Source organism: Octopus bimaculoides, chromosome 1 (genome assembly GCF_001194135.2).
Source record: "Octopus bimaculoides isolate UCB-OBI-ISO-001 chromosome 1, ASM119413v2, whole genome shotgun sequence".
In the NCBI taxonomy this organism is placed as follows: domain Eukaryota; kingdom Metazoa; phylum Mollusca; class Cephalopoda; order Octopoda; family Octopodidae; genus Octopus; species Octopus bimaculoides.
This window is the reverse complement of record NC_068981.1, coordinates 152306451-152319332: the sequence shown is the minus strand read 5'-3', so window position 1 is coordinate 152319332 and position 12882 is coordinate 152306451. Positions and strand designations below refer to the sequence as shown.

Below are 12882 nucleotides of genomic sequence, written 5' to 3'. Positions count from 1 at the left end.
ATATATATATATATATATATATATATATATATAGGATTCAAATCTATTTACTGGATTCAATATTATTCACCCGTGGTAAAAGAGACTAATAGCTTAAGGTTAATAGTGGCTAGAAACAGACGATCTAGTTCCGAATATAAATGCTACATTGACCAAATTCTTTGGCAGTTGATCCGTTTTCATTATAAGAAAGATAGTATTGTGCTGGTAGTGCTCTATATTTTCAGTCGATCAATCGATCGATAAACCTGAACCAGCTGTAAGCCTATTATAAACAACTAATGTATATAATCCAGCATTTTTGTCTACTTCATCATCATCATCATCATTTGACGTCCGTTTTCCATACTGGCATAACTCGGACGGTTTGAAAGGAGCTGGCGAGCCAGAGAGCTGCATCAGACTCCAATTGTCTGTTTTGGCATGGTTTCTAAGGCTAGATGCCCTTCCTAACGCAAATCACTTCACAGAGTGTACTGGGTGTTTTTTAAGAATATTGTCGAATCGTCTTTGGCTATGGAAATGGGCATTTTGTGTGGAATTTACAAGTTATACATCTCAGTTTAATACAAAAGTGTAAGGGAAAATATTTTAATATTTTGTTTTGTTCGCACTTTTCAAAGTATTTAGGGTTGATTAAAACTCAAGTATACGGATTATAATTGTTGGGAACAATTTTGTCAAAAATGTGGAACAAAAATATTCTTTTTCATTTATGAAATAATTCATGAATTACGAAAACAGTTTCAGAAACACTTTTCCCCATACTGATGTAGAAGAAATTAGGTTATTCCAGAATTCAAAAGTAAAGAACTCATAAGTTAATGAAAATGAGAGACCCCCCAATTAAACGACACATTGAAAGACAAGCTTATAGAAGAAAATTTAATCAACTTCTATAACTGTCTATCGCATAAAGAGCCTCCACATTTGAATAAGTTTCCCTTTGGTCTTAATATCAGTCATTCGCATGACCTTTACGTGAATAAACCATTTCAAAAATAATGCATGTCAATTCCAGCTAAAAAGAATATTTATCTGATGACCTTTTAACATCAATTCTAATAATTGGCTAGATGAAACTGAAGCTTGAGATTTATGAAATTACTTCTCATTGATTCCCATTGACATTTTCATTTCTTCATATTTTTCGGAAAGATATTAAAAGTAGAAAAATATGAAAATATATTATTGTTAAAGAAATATGTTTCCTAATTACAGAAAATCTATTTGGTTTTGTTGATAATTTTTTTTTGATTTCAAAAATGTTGCATAAAAATATTACTTATATTTTTACATGAATTGATGGATTTATATATACCTCATTTTACAGTATACATAGACATTTTGTATTTGTTGACCAAGTTGTGAAAAATATTGAAGACTCCTAGTTTAGATTATTACAGTTTTGTTAAACATTGTTGGTTACTCTGTTAACGTTTATTGCTATAGAAAGTAAATATTGCTGTACATTTGATTTCCTTTGCCTCATAGATTACTTATAGCTGGTTACCTATAGTAGTAAACTAAAGAAATAACTCCACAGTCTTCTAATTTTAGAACATTTTCTAAAGAAAACGTTTTCTAAGGAATTAAAAATTCGGGGTAAACAATAATTCTATCCTCCTCCCAGGATACAACACCGCATTCATCGACAGGATATAAGTTCAAAACTATTGAGTACAAGACCAACAACTTAAATGAATTTCATGATTTTACTTTCTCTTTATATAAGGAGAGTTTCTAACATGTGTTAAATGTAATATCATAAGATGTTTATAATATAAATAATGATTTATTTATCTGTTGAACTAAATATACTGACCTTCTCACCTGAAATATAATTTTAACATTCTCATTATTAGAATCAAAAGCAGAATTTACTACTAAACTTACTGAACAGAAGATAAGAATCACTGAAACAGTGATATTTACTTGCGAAGTTGATAGAGAAGATGTCAGTTGTGTGTGGTTGAAGGATGGAAAAGAAATAAAATCAACTGAGCGAATTGAAATCATTACCGAGAAGAGAACCCACAAGCTTATTATTCACAACGTAAAAGCAGAGGATAAAGGAGAGTACAGCTGTGTAGTGGGCGAGGTTTCTACTTCAGCAAGACTCGTGGTTGAAGGTAAGTGAAAGTGATATAAACTCAAATTTCGTTATATATGTATTTATTTCCCTTTATGATTCAAATGACCATGTAGTATGTTTATACTTGAAGTATTGTTTCATCTGCAAAACTGCGAACTTATGAAGCGTATAGGAAAATTGTGTTATTTATCACAAAGTGTGTTATAAACACCTTGACTTAGACTTAGCACTCACTGTTCATTAACTGTAGACTGATCTATTCAAAATAATAATCAGTTGCTACTTCAAGTCATGTATATTCAGTCATCATTATCGGCGTCGTCGTCGTGGTGATCGTCATCGTCATCATGATCATGATCATCGTTATCGTCATGGTGGTCGTCGTCACCACCATCGTCGTCGTCATCGTTATCGTCATCATCATCATCATCATCATCATCATCATCATCATCATCATTATTATTGCCTTTGCACAGCTTCTAACGCAGGAGATGTATTACGGTGTCAGCTGTTCACTACCAGTGAACTAAGGTAACACCTCTTATTTTTCGAGCACCTTCCGGAGTATTCGAGCGGTTCCAAGCAGTGCTGCTTTCTGCAAGTGCTCCACCTTTATTGCAGCCCCTATTTGTACCATGTACTTCTCAAGATTTTAACTCACTGTTCCCAGGGCTCCGACAATTATTGGTACTACTACCACCTTTTTCATCGACCACAACTGGTTAACCTCCCAAGCTAACCTGTCATATCTATCGACTTTTCTTTCTTCCTTATCGCATACCTTGTTATCAGCTGGGCATGCTATATCTATGATCCAACATAGTTTGTTTTCTCTCTCAAATAAGACTATGTCTGGCATCCTATTCTCTATTTCATGGTCGCACTGAATCATAAAATCCCACAGGATCTTTGCATCATAATTTTCGATGAGGCCTTCGGGTTTGTGGTCGTACCCAATACGAAACCCAATATACCCATCATGACTACTCGTCTGATAAGAGTGCACCAGCCACATGCATTACAATCATACGTGCGTGACATGGTGATCTTATATCAAGATAAACTGCGCATGATCTTCCAGGTGGGGCCCAGTTAGAATTTCCATCAGATCGAGGAGCCCACTCCGTTCAAAAGTCACTGAATAAGGTTTGTTTAAGGATGATGAATGAAATACCCATGTTTCAAGAGGTGAATTATTCAAACCTCACCAAATTCCTCTCAACGCATACCCATGCGGCTCCCTCACTACTTCTGCACGTGATCAGAGATGCACATATTATCAGCTACCAAGAGACATACTCAACTGGTTAAGGTGAAGCAACTGACAAGCGAATATTTGCTGTAGCCCATCTTTTATACCAAGACAAAACGTGTACATGATAGCACTTCCAATCTGTTAAGAACAAAAGCCATGAGAGCCACTGTCTGGTATTGCACCAGGGCCTTTATTATTATTATTATTATTATTATTATTATTATTATTATTATTATTATTATTATTATTATTATTATTATTATCATCATCATTATTATTATTATTATTATTGAGGTGGTGAGCTGGCAAAACTGCTTTACAGCATTTCGCCTTTCTTTACGCTCTGAATTCAAATGCCGCCGAGATGGATTCCAAATGTTTCTTTTTCGTCCTTGAAATTTTTTTTCCTTACAATAGTTAGAAGATGTTTTTACTTTAAATTCCATAAAATATTATTTCAGAAACGTGTTTAATTGCTCGAATTCCTTTGAATTTTATGTGATTTTTGATTTAAGTTTCGTCAGTTTTTGCCCTGTGACTAAAGATTTCTATTCCTTTTTACGCCATTATTGGAGCAAATGAATATTCTATTTTCTTATGAGCATATTACATTGTTTAGGTTGTATTCGAAATGTAGTAAGGGACTGCGTAAATATATTTTCCTATATGTTATTTTCTGCTATCAATCCACGAGTCGTTTTCATGTGAAAGTTATTTCTGACTCAAATTTGTAGAATTTGGATAGCTCCATATCGATAAATGATAGTTGAATGAGTTATCCGTTTATTTTCTAGAAATATATTATATGCAGGGATTAAAATATAAAGAAATTTTAAAATTTAATACTCATTAAGGTTGCTTTCTAAGTAATTTTGTACCTGTCATTGTGAACTGGGCGTGATTTCTCGTTCAGGTTATACAATGTTTTGATGTATTATCGCATTACCTCTTTGTCAATGTATCCACATATGTTATATCCATTTATATTTCCTATATTGGTTAGGATTTAAGATCTCGAGACATTGGAAGTATTTTCATCAGTCTCCACATATTCCACATATGTTGAAAATACTCTTTACCAGTTTTGTAAAATAGCTTTGATCTGGTACACTCATCAAAAACCACTTGCTCTAATCGTTGAACTTTATATTTTGTGAATCAAGTGATTCATTTCCCAATCTACACACACCCAAGTTACTCTTGTTAGATGTGGTTCGTAGAAAAGTTTTATTCCCTTTAACGTGGTATCAAGTTTTAGGTTTTTTGTTCTGAATGCTATTAATATTTTGTCATTATGTCGAAAATTAAATGAATGCATAGCGAAAGAAACCCCCGGTGCTTGCTCTATTCATAAACTTATTTGACTTTTGGTCGGATGCAATATAAATGCAGTTTATTACTCTTAAAAAAAACAATTCTCCAGAGGATTCTATTACATCAAAACAAATACGAGACATCTTGGAAAACAAAATGCTTAAAATTAGCAAGTAAGAAATGTCTTAACAATATTCACATATTTACTGGAACGTGTCTATGTTGATCCTTACTGGTTACCTGTCAATGCCTTTAACAGAAGTATCCAGCGGTATCAACTATACATGTGAGAAGACATTTCTTAACTGCTACAGTGTTTATAATTCAATAATTAAATCATGATAATTTCGTTTAACTTTTCATTATTAGACTTTTGCATAACATTATAGACATTTATATATCGATTATTAATTCTCTAGTTAAGTTGGCCGAATCCACATAAAGCATAAATTTTGTCACTATCTTTTTAATGCTCTTTCATAAATAGTTCTCGTAGCTTTGATTTCTAGAGCCAATATACAAGTTACTGGAGTATTAGTACTGAAATAAGCTCCTTACAAGTGCTTATAGATTTGTTCGAACAATATGAAATCGTTAATCCCAAGATGGTGAAAGGATCAATAAGTGCTCTGCATCGTAAAAGCCCTATAAATATTGGCGTGTCATGTTGCCAAGATTTTTAAATAGCTCGATAACAGAGAAGCGAATAGGTTTGTGTTTACAGCTACATAATTAGAATTTTACTGAAAATATTTTATTTTCAGTGTGCAATAAAGTTTCATATTTCTTTTAATTATCAGAATCAAAAGCAGAATTCACCACTAAACTCACAGAACAAAAAATAAGAGTGACTGAAACAGCTGTATTCACTTGTGAAGTTGACAAAGAAGATGTCAGTTGTGTATGGTTGAAAGATGGAAAAGAAATAAAAACAAACGAGAGAATTAAAATAGTTACTGAGAAGAAAACCCACAAACTTATAATCCATAATGTCACAGTAGAAGACAGAGGAGAATACAAATGCGTGGCGGGCGAAGTTTCAACAACAGCCAAACTTGTAGTTGACCGTAAGTATTCACCTGTTTTAATTTGGACGGAGCGTCTGGTTACAAAGGTTTTAATAATCTAAATCGAATTAAAAAAAAAAAAAAATATATATACAATTTTATCTACTTTTATATCTGAAATAATTTTTTCTATTAGGAAATATTTGATTACTTATGTTTTTATTATTGCCAATCGGGGGCAGAATGGCAGAATCATTTGAGCGTCGGACAAAATGTTAAATGTTATGTAGTATTTGTTCCAGTTCTTTGCGTTCTAAGGGCAAATCCTGCTGAGGTTACCTTTATCTTCTATCCCTCCAGGGTCGATAAAATAAGTATCAAGTTGAGCACTGGGTTCAATGGTAATCGGTGTAACCCTCCCCTAACAATTGCTGGCCCTGTACTAAAATTTGGAGCCTTATTCTATGGTAGTGTAATAGTTTTGCTGATACATATAAAACGTTTCAAGCTGTAAGTCATGCTAAGACTAATTTTGTTTTTCAATATTACTTGGTAAATATCAGTATGACATTTCCAAGTTGTAGACTTTATGTATCCCTCTTTAGGGAAAAGGATAGTATTTTTGTAAAAATGTGAAAGTTCATTTTCGGTACTAGTATGGAAATAATACGTATTGCATATTTTCTTCTGTAAATATCTGGATTTATCCCATAAGGAAAGCTCTGGTTACTAACTGAAAATAATTGCTCTGTCAATATTCTTTAGATAGCGACTATAGTAACTCACCTGTTAAAGTCATATACGCTTTTAGTTTCCCGATCTTGATAACAATTTAGCTCTGTTGTATCGTATTTGATGAATGCTTTGAATGGATATTCCACCAATATCACCAATATTTATAGTGCTGAATGGATACTGCAAATGTAATTGTTATAAGTAGTAGTTATAATATTCACTTCTGCACAATTCTTTACGAATATAGGACTATTGATTTAGCAAGTACATCGTGTCACACAGAATATGATATGATATCATATGATATGATACATTTTGAAGCAACTTGAAAGCATATATACAATGTCTTACTAAGAAAAGTATTCAGTCGATGTTTTGAAATGTAGGCTTCAAAGTTTTTTTTGTTCATCCTATATTTTCTGTTAATCTTTTGCTCGTAGATCGTAAAGAAATAATACTGAAAATGTAAAGAAACATATCAGTCATTAGACACCAAAATGCTATACTATTTGTTTGTTTGCACTATTCTGAAATTTATGGGGTACATACTCTTGCACAGAGCATTTTTATATTTGATATGTACGAGGTATCCTACAAAGCTGAATTCACCTACAGGTATCATCACGCTCTGCGTGCTTATAATAGAGGTTACTTTAGATTCACAATTATTATTCTCTTTATTTTTAAAAATCATTTGTTTATTATATTTGATTTTCGTACCACTGCTTAGAAAATGTTTCCTGATTTATTCCATACAACACCTAATTGTTCTCAGAAATGATCTTAAAATTTTTCTCTCATCTAATTTTTTGAGGTAGAGTCAATTCGTATCGTTACTTCTGTGTAAGCTTCCAGTTTGTGTTAGAGTTTCTTCCCAATCCTGAGATGTGTATGTTGCGAGTACTGTTACTGGAAATACATTATTGGCATTGTCGAAAGGAAAATTGCGACTGCCATATGTTTTAAAGTCTGATGGAATACTTACTGGTTCATAAATATTTGACCCCAGTACTATTGTATGATATATAGTTATCAATACACGTTTTGTTGCACTTAAATCGACTACGAAAATAATTATTCTTTAAATTGGCGTTCTGTTTTAGATCCTAGTATACGCTGAAGAAGTGACAGTAACTTTTGTGTCAAAATAATGAGAAGCACCGAATGACACTGTTTTATGAAGCATAAATATAAGGAATATGAAAGTATATCTCTTATGAAAGATATGTAACTACGATATCGTTGAATTGTGACTTTGGTTGAGCAAATATTTGCAGTTCAGTGAACGGCAACAGCTAGAATTTTGATGGTTACAGTGATTTCACCTGCTGTAAGGGAAAAATGAGTAAAATGATTTTTCTAAACAGGCATATTTCCACAAGAAATCAGGCATATTTCTACTTTTATACTTCGGTAAAAAAGTGAGACCTCATGAATTTTTATTTTCCTTTTATTAAAACAAGTTTAGGCTGATCGACGCATATCTAGAGTCCGTCTTTTCACCTGGCTGCTTAGCATTTACTACTTTGATAGATTTGTGATGATCTTTGAGGAATTTATTTAAACAGCCAGTATAACACTTGCAAATAGTTTCTAGGAAACAATCAGCCTATAGTTTCCTACCATGTGGGTGATTTAATTTTATTGTCAAGATTTATCCGTCAGCTAGGTATAGAAATTTCGCCAGCCATAATATTAATTTACAAATAAGCTATTGGACGGGCTTTTATAAAACGTCCCATTTTGTAATACTATCCCACTGTATGTTTTTTCTACCGATTTTCCACTATAAAAACCTCTAATGGAAGTTTTGAGTTAACAGCGTATTATTAAATTTTGACTTTGCGAGCAGTAATTATTTGTAGGTGCATTTAGTCATAATGTATTATCATCGAAACCTTTCATTTTATTCTAGATATAAGATAAAAAATAAATTACTTGTAGAAAAAGGGCTGATTTTCTGAGATAGTGATCACATTCTGTGATATGTTGTGGTAAATAGGGATTTGTTCATGGAACTGCTTTCACTAATGGCGAACACCAGTCTGAATAACTATGTGATATCAGATTAAAGGTATTTCGCTTAAACACATACGCACTCATACACACACATAGACGTGTATCACATAAAGCAGTAACGGTAGACTTAGATCTGCAAAACGTCGATTGTAAGGCCAACAAAGGTACAGAATATATTCAAAGAACATATACCAAGCAAAAACATTTTAGTCGTCTGCTAACTTTTCAAGCATCATGTATATGCATGCATGAATGCATACATACATACATACATGCATGCATGCATGTATGTATGTATGTATGTATGTATGTATGTATGTATGTATGTATGCATTCATCCATCTATCCATGTATTTATATGTGTATTTTCTCTTCCTGGCTGGAGTTTTAGAATTTATTTTGACAGATCATCTCAGCGGAAATCTATTTTTTAAGAAGTGAGGCTTTTGTTCTCTATCACATTCTTTGTGAAATCACCTCACACTTTAGATTGTAAAATCTTGTGGATTTGCTTTGTCTTAAATTGTATGGCCATCTATAGCCGAAGTAGTTTGCGGTTATGTTCGTTCTCCAATGTATGTATCACTGATGTGTGAGTTTAGATGTTTGACTTAAGAATGTGCGCGTGTACTTATGGTAGTATGTTTAAATTCTATGCACACTAATTACATGCTAAACGTCTGTAATATTTTAAATATTTTTATAGTTCCATCAGTGGACTACAATTTCCTAACTAGACATGTCCTTTATGATTTTGTAAGCCCAGGTTCTCAGTATTGATGCTGAGGTATTTAGTTACATATCCAGGTACCTCGACAGCAACAGATATAAACCTGAAGCGACTTGCAATATTTTCCTTCGTTCTGTATAAATGTTTTTATCACTTATCTATAACATTAGGCTAATATTTGTTGAACAACCGATTTTCATTATTATGCGTACTATATATGTTTTCCGTTTTTTTTGTTTAATTATTTGAATTCTTCCTTCAAGGAAGGAGTTTGTTTCAAATCTCGCATTTTGCATAGGTGTGTATTAGTTGAAAATTCTAGGACTTTCAAGTAGTCGCTCAAACATGTTCTAACTTAGCCAAATGCACAAGTAATATCAGTACAAATATGAATTTATAATCAGTTCCCAAAGCGTTGCTAATAGATATTCTCCTGAATAATTTTAGAAGAAATGTTCTCATCTATCACTGTTTATAATTTTTTTCTTTTCTGTCTTAAACAACTATATCAGGCTTGCACTTAGCATAAGTTTTGATGGAAATGTTTCACCGAGATTTCTTAGGTTGATATATATATATCTGTATTTTATAACAAGAGCATTGTCGCGTTTTATCCCAGAACAATATTTTGTATGGGTGACATTTATATTGCTTTTGCAGCACCATCATGTGGTAATGAGTGATAATATCTTGAAATTTTTAGGCAGTTACTGATTATGCGGGTAATATCTTCCACAGAAATATGGCATAGACATTTTAAGTTACACCTGAATTCACATATACATATGCATGTGAGTGCTTGTTTATGTGTGTGTGTGTGTGTGTGTGTGTGTGTGAATGTGTGGAAATATTTAATTTACCTTATTTAATTTAATTTATCGTTATTTACTACGAGAAGGAAATATGGAATAAAAGATAGAGAATTTCTGTAATTAGGTTTTAAGTTTTACGCACAAATGTAATGATACACTTCTCGTCATACATTTTCGCTATTGCAAACGTTGCAAATATTGTGTTATTCGTTTGATTCTAAATGTATATCTTATTAAGTACAAAACTTAGCAAAGTTTAAGCGGATTTATTGAAGTTATAAACCATAATGAGCAATTGCATACTCCATTTGTTTCAAACATAATATATTATATAACTTGAGATTTTTGTCTCAGATGTTTCATTCTGGTTGAAAACTGTTATTAAAAAATGTTATCTATTGGCATTTCCTTTTTCGTTCAGAACAAACTACTGAGTCGAAAGACGGTTTTGGTGAGTGTATTTTTTTTTATTGACGGCATTTAATTATGCACTGCTATATATATGCTTTTTATAAACTAATGTTGAAAAAGAAAAAAAGGAAATTAAGTTTACAACCGTTTCAAGAGCTAAGAATATTCAATTTGCTTTCAAATGTTCAAATTCGTGAGATGTTTTTGTTTCTTTTAAACAAGCTGTGTAAAGAGAATTTTGTTAATTAACAATATTTACGTTTGTCTGATATTTGCTCCTTTCGCTATTAATTTAACAGGGTACCTTTCATTCAAAGCGCAGTCAAAGAATTTTGTTATACGTTTATATAGGCTAATATAATCAGATAGAATTTGTCAGTTATGAATTTGGCCTATTATTTAAAATTCAAATAATTGAAATAATTAAAAAAATATATTAAGCAATTGCTACAGAGAATTGCTAAATGTATTTCCGATAATTTAACTGTCTCTATTTTAAAAAAGATAGATATACATCTTATATCAGTAAGCTATATTCGATATACGCAAAAAAGCAGACCCTAGCTATCATAGTGAGAAATATATTATGAAAAATATTGTTAAAAATATGTACATTATAAAAAAATAGCCACATTAATTCAAACCAATTCTTAATATTTAATGAGGAATATACCTCCATATTATTCTAGTATTTTGTGTTGCTTTGTGTTAAGCTTGCTGATTGAGAATATATATTAATTTGCGTTAATTTATTCTTCATTATGTATAAAAATGTTCGTATTAATTCGCTCTTCAGAAATTGTTACGGAAACAGAAATTCATACGGGTAAGGACAAATATTTCTGGCAATTTCCAATTAAGTAAATAAAAGGTTTCTTTTTGAAGTAATATTTGCGAAGTAATTCTTTAAAGTGTAAAACTAGAAGAGTAATAAGTGATTGTCAAATACATACATTTAAATGCATACGTGTTTATATGGTTATTTTAAATGTAGGCATATATTGTATGCATACGTAGAGACATATATGTATTTTTATTGAATACATAGATAAATATGGGGGCTAATGCAGTTTCGCACCTCTCCTTGAAAAATACTTGTTTGTGAAAAAATCTTTTCGGATTCCTACGTTTTAGATGTCGGAGATTAAATGCTTTTTTTTTTGCATATTCGTAATCTCCGACATCTAAAACTTAGGAATCCGAAAAAAAAAAAAAAAAATGCATTTTTCAAGGAGAGGTGTGAAACTACATTAGCCCCTAAATATGAACATATTTGTGTATCTATATATTCAACCAGGCTTACGGACATACGGAAGGGGTAATCCTAAAACTTGACAGGGAAAACACTAAAAATAAATAATTTACAAAAATAGCAATTAAAAATTAAGGATGAGAAGTTTTTAAAAAAAGCTCTTTTTCATTGTGTAGCTTTAGCCAATCTCCTTAAGGATATGCAAAGCTCTTGCTAATGCAGCCAAAGTTCTGCATTTACAAATAAAGATTTAACTGATGTACATTACTGTTGTGACTTCAAGTGCAGTGAATATTTTAGCAGCAGTATGCATACCTTTTTTAGACCTGATTTTATATATATGGTGTGATTTTGAAAATATATGTGTCCATAATCCCTGATCAGCAGATTAGACTGTTCGATTGGTGTTTAAATGGGACAAGTTTAAAAATGCGCTTTCTGCGTTCGTATATGAGTGTGTGCATAAAGTACTTGTATCACTATTTAAACATACATTGTAAAGAGAGATTTATATTGATATAAAAAGCAAACATTTTGATTACGTGTGATATTTACATTTTTTATTTTCGCTTACATTGCATGATTATTTTGCTTTTATAAGTAAACGTACAATAAAATTCTTTCATGAGGTGATTCATTGAATACTTTCCGTTGGACTCACAAACGGCTTATGGCTCCGCAACATTTTTACGAGCGCGCGCACACACATTCATACATTTATGTATGTATGTATGTAGTTATTTGTGTGTATGTATATAAATGAATGTATGTGTGTATGTATGTATGAAGATATGCATATATGTGTGCATGTATATACCAGGCTCGTGCCGCGAGTAAATAATTAGGTAGTATGCATGAATGAAACCAAACAAAGATCTTTATGACTATGAGACATTATCAACAAATATTTACTGACATATATATACGCACACATATTTACATACATGCCGTCATATATCTATACGCAAAAAACAACGTTGGGGGGATAAGACCGATAAGGATACACATACTAGTTTTTTTTAAATGAAATTTACAGAAAACAAAAGGCGAAGACAAATGTATGAACAACAGTCAGGTGTATTAGTTTGACGCTTGGGAAAGTGAGAAAGTCTTTTACGTTTTGAGCCTACGCTCTTCAACAGAAAGTAATAACAGAAAATAAACAGAGAGTGAATAAAAAAAAACTGTGGATTTAGCGGTTAGTTGTGTACATGCATACAATACAACACACCATGCACACACACACACACGC

At 32.0% G+C, this 12882-nt stretch overlaps 1 protein-coding gene across 1 annotated transcript in view; it reads left to right on the top strand.

Moving 5' to 3' along the window:
* The window catches only part of LOC106869541 (obscurin), a gene marked incomplete at its 3' end in the record, with an annotated part of 380350 nt that overhangs the window by 99906 nt on the left and 267562 nt on the right, over positions 1–12882 (top strand). Inside the window, exons 20-21 of the mRNA XM_052970280.1 lie at positions 1866–2132; positions 5465–5731. Of these exons, the coding sequence (XP_052826240.1) occupies positions 1866–2132; positions 5465–5731 (534 nt within the window). The remainder of the gene's footprint in view (positions 1–1865; positions 2133–5464; positions 5732–12882) is intronic.